Below are 20,527 nucleotides of genomic sequence, written 5' to 3'. Positions count from 1 at the left end.
AACAGTGTCTTCAAAAATTAGGATCTGTAGCACAGATTTAAAAATCTATCCAGGTCTCAAGCTCTTGCAAAATCCCGCTCTCCCTAAAGGCCATCGCTGCCTGGGGCTGTCCCCGGGGACAGGGCTCACCTTGTCCACTTGGCCACAGTCCTCACCACACGTTAACGTCCACCCCTCCCTGCTTATCTGGGTGCGTTACCTGCCTACCCACTCTAGGCATGGAGGTTACGATCCCGGTTTAAGGTATGTGGGGGGCAAGGGGACTACTCCACGCCTTTTTCAACAATATCGTTTAAATTCCTGTCCCTGCTTGTGATTCTCTAGTTGTGTGAGCAATGTTTTGAAAGGGTTTTACCGCATACCATTTGCTGTCCCGACTGATTCTGAAGACTCACTCCCTTCCTAGCCGGTGGCCGGAAAAAGTAAGAAAGTCTGTTTAAGGAGAGGCAAAATCGGGGCACCTGGATGGCTCAGTCGGCTGAGCGTCCAAGTCTTGGTTTTGGCTCAGGTGGTGATCGCACGGTTCATGAGATCGAGCCCCGCATGGGGCTCTGTGCTGTCAGTGAGGAGCCTGCTTGGGATTCTCTCTCTCCCTCTCTCTCTGCTCCTCCCCTGCTCACATTCCCTCTCTCTCTCTCTCTCTCTCAAAATAAATAAATAAACATTAAAAAAAAAAGAGGAAAAATCACTAAACAATGCCATTCACTCTGAAATGCTGCTGGTAAAAAACGTCCTTGGTGAGTGAACCGAGCTGGAATCGAATCTCGTGGGGAACTCAGGACCAGACCATGTAACCCCAGAGATTCTTCTGTGAGGCTCTCACTGTATCTGGAAACAAACCAAACAGCAAGACCCTACGTGGAATCCTGATGAAGAACTCTGGTCTGTGTGGCACCCACCCCGTCTGACCTCCCCCTGCTTCAAATAGTCTTGTGGCTCTTCATGTGTGTGCGTGTGTGTGCGTGAGAGAGAGAGAGAGAGAGAGAGAGAGAGAGTCATGTGAAGTGAGCACCTCTCTCAAAATTTGAAGATGTCAAGAGGCGTCTACGTCCGGCTTCAACCCCGGCGGGGCAGTGGCGCCCCCTCCCCTCCCCCCTCCCCCCTCCTCCCTCCTCACTCGCGCAGGGGCCGAGGCCTGGGCCCCGCCTTTGACTTATTCTCTGCCTTGGGGCTGACTTTCTTCCTTTTGGGTTGGCCGAAAGCCCAACAATGCGATCTCAACCACCTGCCCCTTAAACGAGAAGCCATTTATCGGTTGACACTTAAAGGAAATGGGTCACAGGCGTCCTAGCCGAGGCGGGTGGCAGGAGGATGCCGCCTGTGGCCCCGGTGCACGACCAGAGTGACTCCGAGGTGGCCGCGTTTCTGGCACCGCTGGGTAAGCCTGTGGCTTCCAGAGTAATCGAGGGAAGGAAATCTCTGGCCTCACGTGGTGGCTGGGGTGACTTATGGCTTTAGTTTCTAGTAGACCCCCACCAGGATCCGTCCGTAGGTTTTAGATTTCCTGCTGAACCAGAAGGCTGACACCCCAAACTCTTTATTAAGAAGTCCCACCTTGGGGCGCCTGGGTGGCACAGTCGGTTAAGCGTCCGACTTCAGCCAGGTCACGATCTCGCGGTCTGGGAGTTCGAGCCCCGAGTCAGGCTGTGGGCTGATGGCTCAGAGCCTGGAGCCTGTTTCCGATTCTGTGTCTCCCTCTCTCTCTGCCCCTCCCCCGTTCATGCTCTGTCTCTCTCTGTCCCAAAAATAAATAAACGCTGAAAAAAAAAAATTTAACAAAGAAGTCCCACCGTGAAGCCCAGTATTCGTCCGCACGTGGTCTCTCAGTCCATCTCCTTCTCGATGGATGTTCAAATGATTTTCCTGTTGCCCCATGGCCCCGGTGGTCTCTCTGTGTGCATCCCTGGGTTGCACCCAGGTGCAACCCACACCTGGGTGAGCTTTCCCAAGTTCATGACAAATCATGGAACTCTGCTGCTCAAAACTTCCCATGGTCTCTCTCTATTCTCAGGTGGAAGGTCAAATCTCTAGAACAGTCTGTTGCCCTGCCTGGTCTGGCTTCTGCCTCCAGCCTCGCTTCTCCCCACTTGGGTCTCACTGGTCTCCTTTTTAGTTCCATGGATTTACCAAGCTCTTTGCGGCTGCAGGACCTTTGCACATTCTGCTGCCCCCCCCCTTTACATTCATGTCTCGACTTAAATGTCACTTCCTCAGAGAACCCATCCCTTTCATCACCACTCCTCCCAAGTAGGTGAAACTTCCTTTTTTAATTGAAAACCCTGAGATAATTATAGATTCACATGTAGTTGCAAGAAATAATACAGAGAGATACCTTGTACATTTTGCCCAGTTTCTCTTAATGGTAATACTTTGCAAAGTTGTAGTACGATATTGCAACCCGGATGCTGACATTGAAATGGTCATCTGATTTTATTCAGATTTCCCAGTTACGCCTGCACCCATTTGTGCTTGTGTGTGTGTGTGTGTGTGTGTGTGTGTGTGCATTTTGGGCTCCACACACTTTTAGCACTTTGCAGGTTCGTGTATCTACCGCCACCATCAAAATACGGAACGGTTTGGGGACACCTGGATGGCTCGGCTGAGCATCTGACTCTTGATTTTGGTTCGGGGCATGATCCCAGGGTTGTGGGATTGAGCCCCACATCAGGCTCCACGCTGTGCATGGAGTCTGTTTGAGATTCTCTCTCTCTCTCTCTCTCTCTCTCTCTGCCCCTCTCCCCTGCTCACGCATGCTCTCTCTGTCTCTAAAAAAAAAAAAAAAAAAAGATACTGAGCAGTTTCAACACTGTGCTGTCCCTCTTGACGCCCTTTTGTACTTCATTCTCTGCCCTGCCATCACCCTCCGCCTGGCAAGCACTCATCTGTCCTCCATTTCTCAAATTTGTCATTTCAAAAGTATATAAATGGGAGTGTAGAGAACACAAGTCTTTTGGAATTGGCCTTCTTCCCTCAGCATGATTCCCCGGGGATGCGTTTGAATTGCCACATGTGTCCATGTGACTCTATTTTGCTGAACAGGATTCTGTGGTTTGTGAGTCACTTTGTTCAGCCACTCACCTGCGAGGCGGGGGGAGGGGGGCGGATTTGTGGGCTGACTCTGGTTCCGAGCCGCCGCGACCATTCTTGTGCAGGTTTTTGTGTGAACATAAGTTTCCAAGTTTCCAACTCACGTGGCGGCCCTCGGTACCGTATCCCGTCCCTCAAGCACAGCCCAGCTGTGTGTGTCATCGGATCCCATTTGGGGCCAAGTCACTTGGGGTTGGTTATCAGATACTACCCAGCCTTGGGTCTCCATAGTCTCCTTACTAGCCAGTGTATAAATACACGAAACGACAGCAAGTCCCCAACGCTGTTACTTTCACGTAGTGAAGTCCTGAACCCCCCACCCCCTGCCTGAGAATGTGACCTTATTTGGAAATCATGTTCATTATTAATGAGGGAACTTAAAGTCTTACTGAAGTGGGGCAGGCCCCTAATCCAATACGACTGTGTCCTTATGAAAAGGGGACATTTGGATGGCACACACGCATGGAGAGTGCCATCTGAAGACAGGGGTTATGCTCTCACAAGCCAATGAATTTCCAGAAGCTAGAGGGGCGCCTGGGTGGCACAGTTGGTTAAGAGTCGGACTCTTGATTTCAGCTCAGGTCATGATCTCACGGTTCGTGAGTTCAAGCCCCGCGTCAGGCTCTGTGCTGACAGCTCAGAACCCAGAGCCTGCCTCGAATTCTGTGTCTCCCTCTCTCTCTGCCCCTCCTCCAATCACACTCTCTGTCTCTCTCTCTCTCAAAAATTAATAAACATTAAAAAAAATTTAAAAATAAATTCAAGTTAATTAACGTATGACGTATAGAGGAGTATTGATTTCGGGAGTGCACAACAGTATTTAAAATTTGTAATTTTGACCCTGCGGTGCAAATAACAAATAACGAAACATTTTTAAACGGCCCTTATTGCCGGCCCTGCTGGAAAGGAAGCATTCCAGTATAAGGAAGCTTCTAGTGCGCGATCAGCAGGTGAAGTTCTCAAGATGGCCATCAGATGGCACCCTCAGCCAAATTACTGAAAATAAGTGCATTAGCTGGGCACAACTTTGCAGCTGGGAGGACAGTAGAGGCCCTGAGGTCTAGCCCCCTTTGTTTCACAGCCCAGGAACTCCAGGCAAACAGACTACTTTGCCTGAGGCCACATATCAAGTTGGTGGCGGAAATGAGGTTCCCGTGCCCTCCTAACAAGAAATCCAGTCATCTCTCTGTGACGGTACTTTTAAAGGGGCGCTTCTCACCCCGAATGAAACAAAATCCACAAAAGACAGAGGAGAGTCGTTTGAATCCTCACACAGCCCTGCGAGTTGAGTACAAAGCCTTGCGGGCGAACCCTGGAGCCTGGAACAGAGGCTTTGTTTGGTCAAATGCTAGGCAGTCACATTAACAGGGGGCTCGTTTGCTTTCACAGGGGAGAGGGGGAGGACAAAAGAGGGGAATTCACGGATGCAACAAGACGGACTGATCCTGGGGAAGTAAGAAGACTGTGGCCAGGGAAACCAGAGAGAGATCCCTGGGGGAGATGAGCTTTGAACTAGGGTTAGACACGGAGGAGAGAAGGCCACAGACACGGGACAGTTAGCATGCGCCCAGGTGAGAAAGCAGGAGCAATCCTACATGTCAGCAGGCCTGGCCCTGTGCAAATGGCACCCTGGTTCCCTTGGGCCTCGGGCCTCCCTCTTTTCATGCTCGCAGGCACCCCCAGCCCCATCTCTACCTCTCTGAATGGCCCCGGGCAGAAAAGGTCCTCTCCAGCCAAGCTTTGGCATCACAGAATAAAGTTAAGGGACTGCTGTCTTTCCAAGAGAGCTGGCATTTTCGGCTGGTCTGTCATTTGGGACGAAACGGTATTGCCCACCTTGAGTAATAAAATGGAGACGGAATTGGGGGGAACAAGATGCCGTCCAGGTTGCTTGTTTAGAGCCGAGGGTCTCTGCCACCAAAAGGGGTCGACGGGGAAGGAAATGGGTGAGTGGGGCACGCAGGGTGAGCCTAGAAGGGCAAAGACGAGCTGAGAGTTGAAACTTGCAGGAGAAGCACCGGGGGCCAGGCTCACCTGGCAAGGGGGCAGCAAAATGAAGACGCTTTTTAGGGAAATTATTCCAACACAAGTGCCTGAAGGGGATGGAAGCGGCAAGAGCTCAGCGGAAAGACCGTGCTGTGTTTTTTAGACGACTTCGGGGTATAATTCACATACGCTATGATTTCACCCACTGACGGTAGGCTGTTCAATGGTTTTCAGCATATTCAGAGATACGTGCCGTAATCCATAATCACAGCCCATCTTAGAACATTTCCATCATCTCAAGAAGAAATCCTTTATCCATCGCCCCCTCTGTCCCCATGCCCGTGTCCCCCAGCACGAAGCAGCAGCAAATCGATTTTCTGTCTATGTGGATTTCCCCATTCTGGACTTTCACATGAATTTGCACGTGTGTGGTATGGGGTCTTTTGTGACTGGCTTCTTTCACTTAACATCATGCCCTCCAAGCCGCACGGGCGTTCTGACCCCTCCACATGCTCACCAACGCCCCTGGCTGCTGAGTTTTTGATCCTAGCCATGCTGATAGGCGTGGAGGGATGTCTCGTGGCACTTTTGTCTTCCATTCCCCTGGTGACCCCGCGTATCAGGTATTTTTCGTGTAATTTTCTCTCTTGCTTGTCGATTCTCCGTTTCATCGATTTCCCCTCTGATGTCTGTTACTTTCTCCCTTCTGCTCACCTCAGGTTTCGTCCGACCTTCTTTTTTAGTGTCTTAAGGCGGAAGCTTAGGTTGTAGATTTCAGGCCTTCTCAATGCGGGCAATTTGCTGCTCAACATCGTTCTAAGCCCTGCTCTAGCTACAACCCAGAAATGCGGGTATACTGCACCTTAATTTTCCTTCACCTTAAAGCATTTTCTACGGGGGAAGACACTCCAGGTGGAGGGAAGAGCTTGGGGGAAGGCATAGGGGTGGGACAGCTCAGGACAAGTTCAAGGGCGAGCCGAGTGGGCAAAAGCAGAGGGCATGGGGAGCAGAGTGCGTGACAGAGAAAGGGAAGTTGGAGCCTTAGGGTAGAAAGGACTGAAAAGTTTATACTAAACGAGTTTCAGATCATCGGGTGCCACGGTTAGGACGCTGTGTTGTTTCACTTTCTTCCTAGATGTGGAACGAGAGGAGGTGCCGGTGGGGGCTGGGCCGCCACCGATTACTTTCCAGGCAGCAGGAGATACTTGGCAGCATCTGCGAAACAGCTGCATCCCGGCCCCCTGTAGGAAGCAAGAATGGGGTCTTGTGCTTTTCATCCCTGGCTAATTTTTCAGTTTTAAAAATGACAGCAATCTCTTAAAGTGTATTTATTTTTGAGGGAGAGAGAGAATGCGAGTGAGGGAGGGGCAGAGAGAGAGGGAGACAGGGAATCCCAAGCAGGCTGTGCACCGTCAGCACAGAGCCCGACGTGGGGCTTGAACTCATGAACTGCAAGATTAAGAGCGGAGCGGAAATCGAGATTTAGACGCTTAACCAAAATGAGCCCCCCCAGGTGCCCCAATAATGACGATTTTTGTTGCCGATTCTTTCTCTTTTGAAACCCTCTTTCCTCAGTTTCCGAGCCCCCACACTTCCCCGGTTTCCTCCTGTCACTCCCCTGGTTCCTCCAACACTGGCCACCAAATGCTGGCGTTTCTCAAGGCTCTGACCTCGGTGTCCTCCCGCTACCCTGGGCCCCCTCCCCCTGGAGGGCCCCCTCCCTCCTCCTCCTCCCTCCTCCTCCCTCCTGTATGCCCATGGCTTCAATTATCTTCTGTTGCCCGAGCTCAGCGCCCGGATCCTTCCCCTGAGCCCCAAACCAGTACTTGGAGTTGTCTTCAGTCAAACGCATTTGACCAACACTGAACTAAAAACAAAAATCATTTCTCAGCCTTTTGGCCAAGTTCGAGCCAAAGTAGTATCTGTTCTTAGCAGTTTAAGATCTGATAGGTCCTGGAGCTGAAGACAATATACTCAATGGATTTGGGGAGCAGGGAGAGGGAATACGGGTTGCTGTGTTCACTCTGCGCATGACCCCATATTGCAGGAATGGTACACACACACACACACACACACACACACACACACACACACCAGGGGTAGCAGCAACAACAAAAAACTGAACTGACAATCTCCTCATTCAACCTCCAACCTGGCCGCCTTGTCGCCACACGAGGCCGAGCTTCCATTTTTCTTCAGTTACTGCAATAGCTTTCTGATTGGTCTTCTAGAACCTTCTCTTCCCTCTTTCCAAGCTCTTCTCCACGCTATATAGGCAGGATGATCTATAGGACATGACCGTGTCACCACCTGCAGCGGCCGTGAGTTAGTTTTGGGTTCTCCTATGTTGGGAAATCCCCCACTTTATGAGTCTTGGCAATGGATCCCGCCAGACCAGCCTCGTTTGAGAGCCTTAGACAAGCCCTGCTCCCTCTTCCTTTGCCGACGCGGTGACCTCCTGTACCCCTCAACTCCTCCCTGTTTTCTTCTGTTTCCCCTTCAGGGTTCAGTCTGTCACTTCCTCCGGGAAGTCTGCCGTGATTCGTGACTTCACAGGCTAAGGCAGCTTTCCTTGTGATAAGGTGTCATAGAATGTGGCGCTTTCTCTGGGATCACACACCCCTTGTGTTAGTTATTGCTCATCAATTACTGGGTGCTTCCATGGGGTCAGGCACTGAATATTCTGAGAAGAATCTGACAGCGGCCTTTAAGGATCCTACAGTTTCGCCGGGGACCATAGACAACACTACGGGATAAGTACTAGAACAGCCTCAAGTGGACATCGACAAAGTGCTCTTGGGTGTGTGCTGAAGAGGGAACCAGGAAATGACTGCTGCAGGAATGCAGGCCAGGGGCACAGAGGGCAGTGACATCTGAGTCAGGTCCTGACAGAGGTTGCCGGGAGCGGGAGGGTGGGAAGTCCTTCCAGGCAGAAGGACCATTTGTGCTCAGAGCCACAAAGTGAAAAAGCACATGGTGGGCCAGTGAGATGCCGCGTACTCTGGTGTCACTTGAACGGAGGGCAAGAAAGGAAAGAGGGAAAGAGGAAGGCAAGGAAAGAGGAAGCGTGCCAGAGACAAGCCTGGAAAGATGGGTCGGGTCAGATTCAAAAGAGCCTCAGAGGCCATGCTCACCAGGAGCTCAGCTTTTGTCCCATTGGCCTTAAGGAATTGTTTCAAGCAGAGGAATTGTTTGAGATACTAATTCTGGCTATAGTGTGAAGGGTTGATTGAAGATTGATTGCCAAGCAGATCCATATGGAAGCCACATCTTTATAGCTCCAGAGCCCAGTAGAGAAAGAGAAAGAGAAAGAGAAAGAGAAAGAGAAAGAGAGAACTCAATAAATGGTTGCAAATGAATCATGAAGAAACCACCATGACATCGGAGCATATGTGGTAAGTGCCGCAAGAGAAACGCTGCCTGGGGGAGAGAGAATGAAGCCCCGAACTAGAGAACTGGCAGAGAACGTCAAGGACAGATGAATGTGGAGGTGTTCTGTCTGAAGTAAGAGCAACGCAGCTAAGTAATTAACTGCAGGTAGGCGTTAAAGGAATGGGTGAATTAGGTCTGGGTGTGGCTGACAGTGACACAAAATAGACTTCAAATCGCCCTGATAGCAATCCAGAGCTACTAATGGTGCTCCGGTGTCAGGGACTTAGCACATATGGTCCCTTCTGTCCTGTTACTCAACCCCCTCAACACATGGCCTCATGACATGGTCCAAGATGGGTTCTCCGGCACCGGCCTTTCACACCTGCCTGGGGGCAGCAGACTCAGGAACGGGGCAGGGGCAGGGCGGGCTGGTCACCTTCAAGAGCGTGCTTCCTAGAAGTGTCTTCCTTCTAGGACACTGGTATAGACTTAATCATATCTAATTGGCAGGAAGGCCGGGAGGTGTCTTGCTTCTGGGCGGCTAAGATTTGGAGGCTATATGGCGGAGAAAAGTAAGAGGTGGAAAGGACATGGAAAATAACTTGTCCCAAGGCTTCAAGAATGATTCTCATATCCCTTGGGTGGCTAGGAATGAAGACAGAAGGGTTTTAAGGAGGTTTATTGGAAGCCACAGAGCACAGATGAGTAAGTTTTGTTTGGAACGTAATCTATTTTGGATGGCCTCTGGAACACCAAATGGAGAAAAACAGTAGGTACTTGAAAACATATGAGGAAATGGGTCCGTTCCTCTACTGAGACCATGCTCCTTGAGGATGGAGATCCTTTTTTAAAAATTTTTTTATTTATCTATTTTTATTTATCAGAGAGAAAGAGTGTGTGTGAGTGGGAGAGGGGGGGAGAAGGAGAGGAAGAGAGAGCATCTCAAACAGGCTCCGCACTCAGTGGGGAGCACTATGTGGGGCTCGACCCCGGACCCTGGGACCATGACCTGAGCGGAAATCAAGAGTCAGATGCTCAAGTGACTGAGCGCCACCCCCCCCAACAGCGGGCATTGTCGGGGAGGGTGGAGATTCTTATTGTCCATCACTACATGCCTGCCTTGCCTTACGGGTCTCCAGAAGAGATCAAGATTGCAGGACAATTCAGAAGGTGAAAAAATTCAAGGTCCATTTTTTTAATATATAAAAGTACCAATGGAGAGACTATATCTAGACTCCAGCTACTGTTAGCCCTGGAAAGAACTTTCTCAGGGAACTTTTGAAGAAAGGCACCATTGTACACCATCCATTCAAAACCTACTGTGAACACACACCCACGCCAAGTACTGAGCAGAGGAAAACTTCTTCTAAAATGAGGTGTTACATCTCAGGCGTGTTAGGGAAGGTGCTGAGGGAGGAGGGGACATCTTGGAGATCCAGCTCTGGGGGGGGGTGTGAAGGACGGGGGTTGAAGGTCACGACCAGGCAATGTCACAGCTACGCTGACCCACAGATCGCCCCACTTTCAGGCTGAGGGGCGGCGCCGCTGCACCTGCTTTTAGGAAGCCGACCCGCCGAAGTTGGGGGGAACTTGGCGTTCTCCAAGGGTCTTCCAGAGCTGTGAGAGACGTGGCCAAGGATCCAGACGATTTAATCCAGTTTTACGAAAGGGGGGTTACAGTGAGTAATTAAGGCACAGTTAAAGAATTAATCACTAATGAGTCATTAACTCTGCCCACTATTGTACAGTTAACAAGCTGAGGCCAGATCATTAGAGCCAGTTCCCAATTAAGGGGACGACTTTGGCCACAAAGCACACCATCCGCCTCTTGAACGGTCCGGCGCGCCCGCCGGGCGCTGCGGGGCCGCGCCTTTCCCAGGCCAGTTAGGACGCAGGCCGAGCCCCGAGGGCTGGTGCGCAGCTCGCGCTTGCTGTGCAGAGAGGAAGTGCAGGCTTTTTCATTAATTTTATCCTCCCCGGAAATCTTTTCCTGCTGGGCTCCTGGAGGCTTGGATGCTATTCGTGTATTAAGGTTCTGTTGGTGAAAAGGAGCGCTCGGATGGAGACTGGGAAGCGCAAGCGGCGAGGCTGGCGGGCGGGGGCGGGGAGGTGGCGGGAGCCGCGAGGCAGGACGTCCAAAGTTAAAGTCGCTGGGACGGCTGAGTCCGCACTCCTGACGTTCCCACCAGACACCGCCCGCGGGACGGACGAGGCTCCCGGGGAGCGGAGCCCAGGGCGGCCCCCGCTTCCAGAATCTGGCCGCAAAGCCTTTCAATTAACCGATGAACTTGGCCGAGAGAGGGGAGGATTAGGATTCCCTGTCTCCGCTTTTTGGATTCTGGATTAACCGGAGACGGGAGTGGGGGGCGGGAAGGGATTTCCCATCTCCCACACTTGAAGGATCTGTTTAAAATAAGTCAATACATCGGGGCCACCCCAGGCCAATTGCTGACCTCTGGCCGAAGCCTGCCCCTCTCAGGGGGTCTCTCCCAGTCCTCCCATCCTGTGTCACCCACACCGTTCCCGACCACCCTCCCGGGCGGCAGGGGTGAAAACTCGGGCCCGCGGGGCGCAAAGCGGCACACCCAAGCCACCCAATCCCGGATGAAAGCCTGGACGGGCCCGGGGCCGCAGCGTGGAGGACACGGAGCAAGGAGGGCCCCGCGGCCGCCCGGGGACTCCGTGGCTCCAGAAACGGGTGACCCTCGGTCCCCTGCGTCCCCGCGGGAGAGAAAAGTCGCCACCCAGAAGCCGGAGCCCACGCACGCAGTATGATCACGACCCTCCCACGGGCAAGAAGAGACGCCTCCAAAATGGGGAAAACGGGAAAAGTGAAACGCCCCGCGACGCTGGGGCGGTGGCCTGGGCGGCAAGGCTCGGCGCGTCGGGGATCTCCGGGCCCTGGGTCCCCGCGGCGCACACGCCCGGGAGCGCCCCAGCTCCCCAGGCCGCGCTCGACTCCGCCCTTCTCTCGGAGTGGCCCAATCCGAGGCGTCCTTCCCAGCCCCGCCCCCCGGCCTGGAGCCCCGCCCCGCGCGGCTCGGCGCCAGGGACGAGGGAGCGATTCTGCAGCAGACTCACCTGCTTTCCTCCCGCGGCGGGTCACGGCCCAGGTCGTCTTCTGGGGAGGAAGCCCCCAAGGCCTGCCTCTTAGATTGACTGAATGCAGTCAACCCGAATGAGCGTCTGCCTCGAGACCCAGGCCGCTGTGCTTGGGCGGCAGTGTCTTTCCTCCCCAAACCCTGTAGACCCACTCCCAACTTGTTCTCGCTCCCCTTCGGGGGACACTGGAAGCTCTCCGCAGCCAAACCCGCAGCCTCATCACGGAAGGCTCAGGAACCATTTTTCGAGCGCAGGAGACCCCTTCCCCGGAGTCCCGGAGGGACTCGTGCCCGCCCCAAATCAGAGCCGGCACGGTCTAGCTTCGGAAGCCGGGGCTCCACCTTGGCCAGCGCCTGCGCAAAGTGCTTTCTGCAGCCGGGAACTCGAGCAGCTTCCCGTGTTTCGGGGTCGTCTGGGGCTTAATGTTCTTTAGCGAAAGTCATTCTCACCTCCAGCCTGAGTTAAGTCCTGGCTTCCCACTTCTTCTGCACCTCTACTGCTGGAGCTCCTAGGCAGCCCCCAGGAATGGGGTGGAGAGGGGCGCTGGGGCTGATGGAAGCCCAGGAACGACCCCTCACACCTCAGGACCTTAATTCCCCAAGTGGCCTAATGAGTTGTTCCCGGGAATCGAAATAGGAGCGCTTACTCAGCAAGTGTGTCCGGAACAAGTGCGCTGTGGTCGTGAACTGACCAGAGCTTTGGGCCTTTCTACTTACAAGCAGTATTCACTGACGCTACCTCCCTGTGCCTCAGTTTCCTCATTTATAAGATGAGGCTAATTGTATCTTCCTGGCATGGTCCCTGTGAGGCTTAAATGAGTCAATCGACGTAAGCTGCTTGCGGGAATGCCGGCCTGTGGTAAGCTTTCAACAATCATTAGCTGTTAGTATTTTGATCATTTTCCAAGGATGTGTCCCTGACGTCCAGGCAGGGCTCACTCTGTCGGGTGTCCAAAGAGAGGGTTTAGAATATTCATTCTCACACTAAGTAGTATAAAAGAGGAGAAAGAAGTGATGCAAAGGTGCCGATGAAAAAAGAATAGGAAGAAACATGGCATAAAGAGGCAAAATGAGGGGCGCCTGGTGGCTCAGTCAGTTAGGCGGCGGACTTCGGCTCAGGTCGTGATCTCGTGGCTTGTGGGTTCGAGACCCGCGTCAGGCTCTGTGCTGACGGCTCTGAGCCTGGAGCCTGCTTCGGATTCTGTCTCTCTCTTTCCCTCTCTCTCTCTCTCTCTCTGCCCTTTCCTTGCTTGCTCTGTCTCTCTGTCTCTCTCAAAAAAAAAAAAAAAAAAAAGACGCAAAATGAATAATCATGGAAGTGATTTAAGGGAACCAAGGAAGATTTTGGTGATAGGATGGACCAGATCAGGGGTGCCCAGGACCCGGGAAGGAGAAGGGAGGCAGAGCAGGTACTCACCAGGAAAGGTGGGAGTACTCTGAATAAATCATTCCCGGTTAAACGAGGGCATTACAGGATGAAAGAGAATAGTCCACCTTGAAAGAAATTTACTTACACATTCATCCTGTTCACTTTTTTTTTTTTCATGCCAATGTCTGGTATCACTTGGCCAATCCATTCATTTCCCCCACGACGTGCAGGTGTTACTTCCTACCTCTTGGGCGAAATGACCTCACTGAGCGGCCTGCTATATGCAAGGCACCGCAGGAGGGCCTAGGGGTACACACTCCTGATGGTGCTATAGCCTCTCGGGACCCTCCTGGCAAGGCCTGAATCCCGCGATGACACCCCCTCTACCCCCAGCCCCAGGACAGTCATCCGCTCTCCAAGTTGGTTTCAGGAACCCCAGAGCAGGGACACTGTGGGATCGGAGAGGCGGGATCACACTGTGTAGCGCCTTGTGTGGGGTTTGGTAGTTCACACAAAGCCTTACAGTCCATCATTGCATGTTTCCCACCTCCCAGGGAGGTAGAATTCATTTCGACAAGGAAAGGGGGCTGGGGTGGCTCACGAACGTGCTAACGAACGACAAACAGTAGTGGGTTGATGAAGCCAAGGCTCCGGCCGCGTCTTTTCGGGTGCGCTCGGAGCAAGGAGGCCCAGAGGACCTGCGCTCGGGGAATCCGGGTCATTCCCGAGGCGGCCCAGCTTCCAGGATCAACTGCGGATACCGCGGCTGCTCAGGCTGGGAGTCCCCGACCCTCCTTCACCGGGGACCCCCCCGAGTACCGCGGATGCTCCGGAAGCTGGGGGGAGACCTCCGGCTTCCCTCCCGCCCCAGAGCCGGCGCCAGAGAACAGCGGACACAGCCCGGGATGTGCCCGGGACACAGTACTTGAGCGCCGCCGCTCACCGGACGAGCATTCAACAGGACCGCGGGGGTTGGGGGTTAGGAGCGACTTGGGGAAGCGAGAGAGGCGCCCGGATGAGAAGAGGAAAAGTCGCTTTGCCCCAGTCTTTGAAGGACTAATGTCATCAGTCCTGGCACCGAGCCCGTGACCCGGACAGCGATCCTAGAGGGGTCCTGGGCGGTGGCGCGCCGAAAAGAGGGGCGGGGCCGACAGAGGCTTTGGGTCTTGCACCGCTCACCCTGGGGAAGGTGATGTAGACGCTTCCTCTTGGGGTCGAGCCTTCAAAGTAGCAGCCGCGGCTGGGCTATTGGGCTACATAGAGAGGGCCTGGGAACGCGAAGCGGGGTGAGCCTTGGGCTCCTGACTCCCCGAGCCCCACACACACGCCGCTCCCGCACGCGCCGGGGCAGGGGAGCCCTGGTGAAGGGAGCCGAGTCTCCGCCGCAGCACAGCGCCCCCCGCAGGGGACGCAGGAGGGAGACCCAGCTCCTGCGCAGTCCTCCGCGGAGCCGCCCCGCGCGTCCCCGCGGCCCTTCCCGTACCCCCACTCGGGCACACGCGTCTCCCTCCCCGCCACCGAGGCCTGAGCGCCCTTAACCAGAGTCAAACCAAAACAAGGCAACCTTTAATTCTCCTCCCCAGGACTTCAAACTACGCGTACAAACAGTCCCTCGAACTCTATTTCTCGGCCTCCCCGTCCTCCCAGCTGTCGTTTTCTGGGGGTAGCCACGCCGAGGTCAGGCTGAACCCCGAGGGGCCCGGCCGCCTCTCCCCCTCCGGCACCAGGGCCGGGGTGGCCGGAGGGCCTCGGCAGGCCGGGTGGTCAGCCCTCCCCGGCGCGCCGGGGACAGACGCGCGCGTCCTAGAGCCCCGCCTGGCTGCAGCTTCAGACGGCTCGGGAGAGTGACAGTGGGGGACCCCAAGGAGGGAGGGAGGCGCGCGTGCGGCTCCGGGGCGGCTCCCGGGGCGGTGGTCCGGCCCGACGTGGTCCCCGGTGGCCCTAGAGGGCCTGCCACGGCTTCCCGATGGCCTGGATGTGCTCCTTGGCCTTGAGGCGCAGGGCCGCGATGCTGCTGTTGCGCGGGTCCGCCTCGTCCAGCGGGAACTTGTCCCCGAAGCCGGGCGCGCACGGGTAGGCGGGCGGCGGCGGCCCGAGAGGCTGCAGGCCGGGGCCCAGCGGCGGGGAGTTGAGGAAGGGCGGCGGCGGCGGCGTGTAGCTGGCGGGCAGGCTCTGCGCCGGCGGCCCGAAGCCCGGCAGGCTCTGCAGCGCCGTGGCGCCCCCGCCCGGCAGCGGCGACCCGAGCCACGACTCGAGCGGCAGGGCGCCCCCCGCCGGCCCGCCGCCGCCGCCCGGGCCCGTCCCGAGGGGCGCCAGGGCCGCCGAGGGCGGCGAGCGGCTGAAGGACAGGAGGGGCGAGTCTTGCAGCTTCATGGACGACACCTCCAGCTTCTCCTGCCGCCGCCACTTGGCCCGTCGGTTCTGGAACCACACCTGCGGAGGGCAGCACAGCGGCCGTCGGGCTGCGGCGGAGGCGTGGGGACGCGTCCCCGCCCTGCGCCAGGCTGGACGATCCCCTCGCCCCCCGCCCAGGAAAACCCCACCCCTACGCTCTCCTTCCTTTTGCGTCCCGTTTTCCCCTTTTTGCCTCCTCCCTCCTCTCAGAGTCTTTGTCTCATCCGTGTCCCACCCGGGCCCCTGTTTACCTCACCCACAGCTGTGGCTGTATCTGTTTCCCACTCGCCGCACACAGCAGGTGCTCAGGAAAAAAAGTGAAGTTAACCTTGGCGATCGAACCCAGGATTTCGGAAACCACATGGCACCAGATTTCGGTGACCTGGTGGCTGGCAGCCCCCCTTGGCACTTTGGTTTAGACTTTGCTTCCTCCCTCGATGGTACTGCTCTCGGTGGCTGGTTTCCGCTCAGGCTTTCTGTGCTTGGCCTACCTTTCGGCTCGATTATAAACATACGCATACGCAAATACTCTAAGTACCCTAACTGGCCACACTGGGTGTTAAATTCCATTTCCAGGAATTACTGGTTGTGGTGACTGGTGGAAGCAAGAGGGGGTGTTTTATCCCGAGCTTGAGTTGCTGCTTTAAAAAGATCTTCATTCTTATTTAATTAGTATCCCTTTAGTATTTCTGGTGTTTCTTATAAATGGCTTCCAATGATTACAACAGCTCAAGTTTATTATATTTACGTTGACTTTTCGGAGTCAACTTTGACATTACTCTAAGATGAGTTCAGTGAGTTCAAGCCTGAAGCCTGTCTGTCTTTTTCTTTCTTTCTTTCTTTCTTTCTTTCTTTCTTTCTTTCTTTCTTTCTTTCTTTCTTTCTCTTCTTCCTTCCTCTTTCTTTCTTTCTTTTCTTCCTTCCTCTTTCTTTCTTTCTTTCTTTCTTTCTTTCTTTCTCTTTCTTCTTCTTCCTTCCTCTTTCTTTCTTTCTTTCTTTCTTTCTTTCTTTCTTTCCTTCTCTTCCTTCCTTCCTTCCCTCCCTCCTTCCTTTTTTTCTTTTTTTTCTTTACATATAGAAAGTCCACACCAAGAGTGAAGTCTGATCTCTTAATGATAAAATGTCTATTTCTGATTAGGTAAAGGCACAAGAAAAGGTGTGACGAAGGTGTCACCACCAAGTTACCACCCTTGGACACAGAACAGAGATTTCGTTGGTCTAGTTTAGTAGAGAATCAGAAAGAACTTTGGCCAAACTGGTGGCCTCAGTGATATATTTCTAGAGGGAAATAGGAGAATAGCTGTGACCTCAGAAGGGAGAAGGCAGCTTTGAGTCAGTGGGGGAGGGGACCTTCTAGAAGCACTGAGGAAACAGTTCCCCAGCACCTAGGCAGAGCAGGGCAAGTGTCTGCAAAGTTAGGATTGGGGGTGGGGCGGGGGAGAGAAAAAGAACAAACCCGTAAGTAACGTAAGTAACCTCGTCCTCTTCTCACAAAAGATTCATCTACGTTGCCGAGGCCCTAATTTCCCCCAGAAACATGAGATAGTTGCTGATAATAGAAGAGAAACATCAACATGGGAAGGGCTCTCATCCCACGGCCTCCTCTAATTCCCTGCAGGCCCCACTCTAGCCCCAGAAACATCAGCTCTAGTCTCCCACCCAGTATTCAAAGTCAGAGAACTAAGGACCGGGACGTCCTTTCTTCTAGGGCTGAGCTGCTGCCCTCCACACAGCTGGAGGCCCAGAGTAGACTCCCCCCCCCATCTGATTACATCATAGCCATGTGTTAAGAACCCGCCATATGTTGGGCACTGTGCTGGCCCTGTGGTCACAGAGAAGTCGCAGACACCGTTCTCAACAAGCTGATGACTTAAAGGAAGAGCCCAAATCCCTAAACGAATAAAGAGGGAGGAAGGAAGGTAGGACGGAGGTGATGTCAGGTGTGAAGGCGCCCCTGGCTGGAAGACTGTCTCTCCTCTCCTTCATCTTTCACTTGTGTTCTTTTCCTCCCCCTCCCCCACCCTCTTCCCCCCACCCCCACCCCGAAAAGCAGGTGCAAAAATGTCCACACCTTCAATGAAACCATTGCAGCTCGACTGTCCCCAAATTAAGAGAAACAGAAGGGCCCTTGCCATCCTGAGTCACATGAGGGAACTAGTTTTGAAAACCATGATATTTACTCATGACTTGAAACTCCTAAATGAGCAGAAGGGACAAAAGGCAAAAGCTTGGCCCCTTTTACTCTTAAGGTAAGGCGAAAAGCCCCCGAAGGTCTGAATATCTTCACTCCCTGGAAATCTAATTCATCAGACACACGCACAAACCTCATCTTAGTTCCACCGCCTTTCAGATGCAGTGAAATTTGTTCCCAATGACTCCCTTTCAGGCCTCTGCAAAGTCTCCTAATTTGGAAATCCTCCCAGATTTTTCACAGATGACTAGCAAATATTTAAGGCTTTCAAATATTTTAATGATCAGGGATTAAAGATAATTCAGCTTTAATTAAAGCGAAAACCCCTTTACGAGAGAGAGAGAGAGAGAGAGAGAGAGAGAGAGAGAGAGAAGGCCTCTGCAGCAGCGGGAAGTTTGGTTGGATGTACACCAAAGAAGCAAAAGTCAGTTTCTGAAACAAATCCACCAAAACCTTCAACTGCAGGCGCCAGGGTCCTTGCAGGCAGACGGGGGCTTTCGTTTCTCAGCAGGGTGAGCGCAGTTACTGAGGAGGTGGCATTCGGGGCCCCAATCCGTTCCCCCCCCCCACGCTGCCTACATCCCCTCTCTACTCACCGCCGCCCGCCCCAATCCCGGCTGCGTCTACGAAACTGTCGCCCTTCATCTTGCCAGCCATCTCTGATACCTCTCTTTAGGTTAGAAGAGGGAGACCCCCCCCCCCGGCCCAGGGAGGTGCTACCACAAACTGGAACAGAATGACCCGGAGGCGGTCGTGGGGCACAAGGAAGATCTGCGACGCTCCTTCGAGGCTCTGCGAGAGCGGAGCCGAGGAAGACCAATGGGAAGCGTCCCGCGTGACATGCGTAGACGCCGGGATTCAAGGGAGCATTTGGCTGCGGCTTGGGCCTGGGACCCTCCCGGGGACCGATCGGGGGCGCTTTACCTGGACCCGGACTTCGGGTAGGTTGACCTTGCCTGCCAGCTCCTCGCGGCTGTACACGTCGGGGTAGTGAGACTTCTCGAACGCGCGCTCCAGCTCGTGCAGCTGGTATGTGGTGAAGGTCGTGCGGTTCCTCCGGTGCTTCTTCTTGGGCTGCTCCTCGTCCGACAGCTTCGCGTCGCTGGTGGCGGGACCGACCGGCAGCCCTGGGCTCGGCCGCGCCTCCCCAGGCTCCTTGGGGCAATAGGGTCGAGGGGCTGGGACGAAGAAGCCCCAGAAGGTCAGGGACACTCCCCGGAGTATCCCTGGGCCCAGTCGGCCTACCCTGGGACGCCGACAGCGGGACGCGGGCTCCTCCCGGGCGTTGGACCGGGAGGTCGGGGATAAGGCTCCGGGGGGCCTCTAAGCTTTCTCTGAACGCAAACTGGAAGCTTATATACACCCCCAAACCCAATCCCGCGCCCAAATGCCTTAATAAAAGTCGAGGCAGGGGCTCCGTCCTCCTGCAGAGCTCCTAAGTTTGGGTACGCCTCAGGGCCCCACCGCGGCCGGGGGTGCGCACTCACCTTCGTACTCGGGAGCGGGCACCGGGGCAGGCTGCGCGGAGGGCTCGGCGCCTCCCCCCGGCGCCTTGGGGCAAGCGGCCCGCGCGCCCGGCCTCCTATCCCGCTCCTTCGCTCCCCGAGCGCCCGGCTCCGCCGAGAAGGAACCGAGGATCCCGTCGTCCTTGGTAAATCCCAGGATAGCCTCGATGCTGTGCAGCCGCGAGGTGCTCCCTCCCGGGCTGCGGAGCAGGTGGCCGGCCAGCGAGAAGCTGCCGTCGGCCATGGCGGGGGCGCAGCCGGGCAGGTGCATGGGGAGCGCCAGGAGGCGGGAGGGCGCGGCCCGCGCTCTCGCAGCGCAGCCTGCTCGGGAGACCGAGAGAAGAGGCTCGAAGTCGCCGCTTCCCGGGCACGGCGGTCCCACCCGCGGGGGCCCGACCCAAGGTCAAGCTCGGCGGGCGACGCGGGCCCCGGCTGCGCGCGCTGGAGGCGGGCGAGCGCTCGGCCGGCGGCCGCCGGGGTCTCTGCAGGAGTCTGAAGTTCGGACTCGGGGCAGCCGGGGCTCCGGGTGCTAAAGGCGGCGAGCCCGCTCGCCCTGGCTCCTCCCCTCCCGCCCCGGCCCCGGCCTCTTCCCTCGGCCCCTCCCCCCGCAGCGAGGCGGGTCCTTCCCTCGCCCGCCTCGGGGTCCTCGTTCCGCCGCCCCGGGCGGGGCCGCCGCGCCGAACTTTCCACCCTCCACCTCTCGATCCGCTCCAAACGCTCCACACACAACCCCGAGGGAAGTGCGGTGGGATGTTTGACAGGCCTGGGGACCCGGCTCTGGGGCCCGCTCCCCCCGGTCTGGCCTCAACGGGGCCGACGCCCTTTGCCTCACCTTCCCCCACCACCCGGTGGGCTTGCCTCGCTGCTCGGGCTTCCCTCCCCCTTCCCTCCCCCGACCCCAGACTCGCCTCTGCCTTCAGGCACACTTTCCTGGGCCCGGGCAGAGTGCCCGGGGCGACCTTTGGAAAGACGGAGCGTACCGCTTCCAGGCTCTGGGGCGTAGGAAGTTAGTCCACGCACGCTACTTCTCAGTTTGAGTTTTTCCTTCGCCCTCTTTTTATTCCCAAGGGCACTCCTCTTTCGGCTCCGTAGGCCCAAGCCTCGGTCTTCGGGTTTATTTTGTTTGTCTCTATATTTTTAACTACTCCTTCCTGTCTCCTCGGACTCGCGCGGCCGGCAGGCCCCCTCCGAACCCCAGGAGGCGGTGGGGCCATCTGTGCCTGCACGCCCGGTGACCTCAAGTGCCCCACGCCCAGCAGGAGGCTGGGAGGCCCCGAGTCGGACACGCCGCCAGGCTCAGGCCCAGTGGAAGACCCGACAGGGGTCCCTCACCCTCGTAGACTGTTCCTGGAGAACCCTCTCCCCACCAAACAATCTGCAGGCCAAGGAGAAGGCCCAGCCTCAGGCTGGCTGGAGAAGGACCCTCGTCTGGGGTGCAGGCCTCTCACGTCCTTGGGGGGGGGGGTGCGGTTATAGGCGGAATCTGTTGCATGCATATCTTGACACTTGGGGAGCCCCACGG

The 20,527-nt window shown here is 55.5% G+C and overlaps 1 protein-coding gene and 1 non-coding gene across 2 annotated transcripts; one reads left to right on the top strand and one right to left on the bottom strand.

Annotated features, from left to right (window-relative positions):
• The first annotated feature begins 6,952 nt into the window (after positions 1–6,952).
• Positions 6,953–7,142, top strand: LOC115498885. Its single transcript, XR_003964001.1, has one exon. It is a non-coding gene; the product is annotated as a U2 spliceosomal RNA (small nuclear RNA).
• A 7,714-nt stretch (positions 7,143–14,856) lies between these two features.
• Positions 14,857–19,276, bottom strand: RAX (retina and anterior neural fold homeobox). Its single transcript, XM_030336296.1, has 3 exons — positions 18,988–19,276; positions 18,425–18,678; positions 14,857–15,348 (listed from the first exon to the last, which is right to left on the bottom strand). The coding sequence occupies exons 1-3, from the start codon at positions 19,274–19,276 to the stop codon at positions 14,857–14,859; spliced, it is 1,035 nt and encodes a 344-aa protein (XP_030192156.1).
• Between the last annotated feature and the right edge of the window lie 1,251 nt (positions 19,277–20,527).

This window comes from Lynx canadensis, chromosome D3 (assembly GCF_007474595.2).
Source record: "Lynx canadensis isolate LIC74 chromosome D3, mLynCan4.pri.v2, whole genome shotgun sequence".
Lineage (NCBI taxonomy): Eukaryota > Metazoa > Chordata > Mammalia > Carnivora > Felidae > Lynx > Lynx canadensis.
The sequence above is the reverse complement of the archived record's forward strand: the minus strand, read 5'-3'. Positions and strand labels throughout refer to the sequence as shown.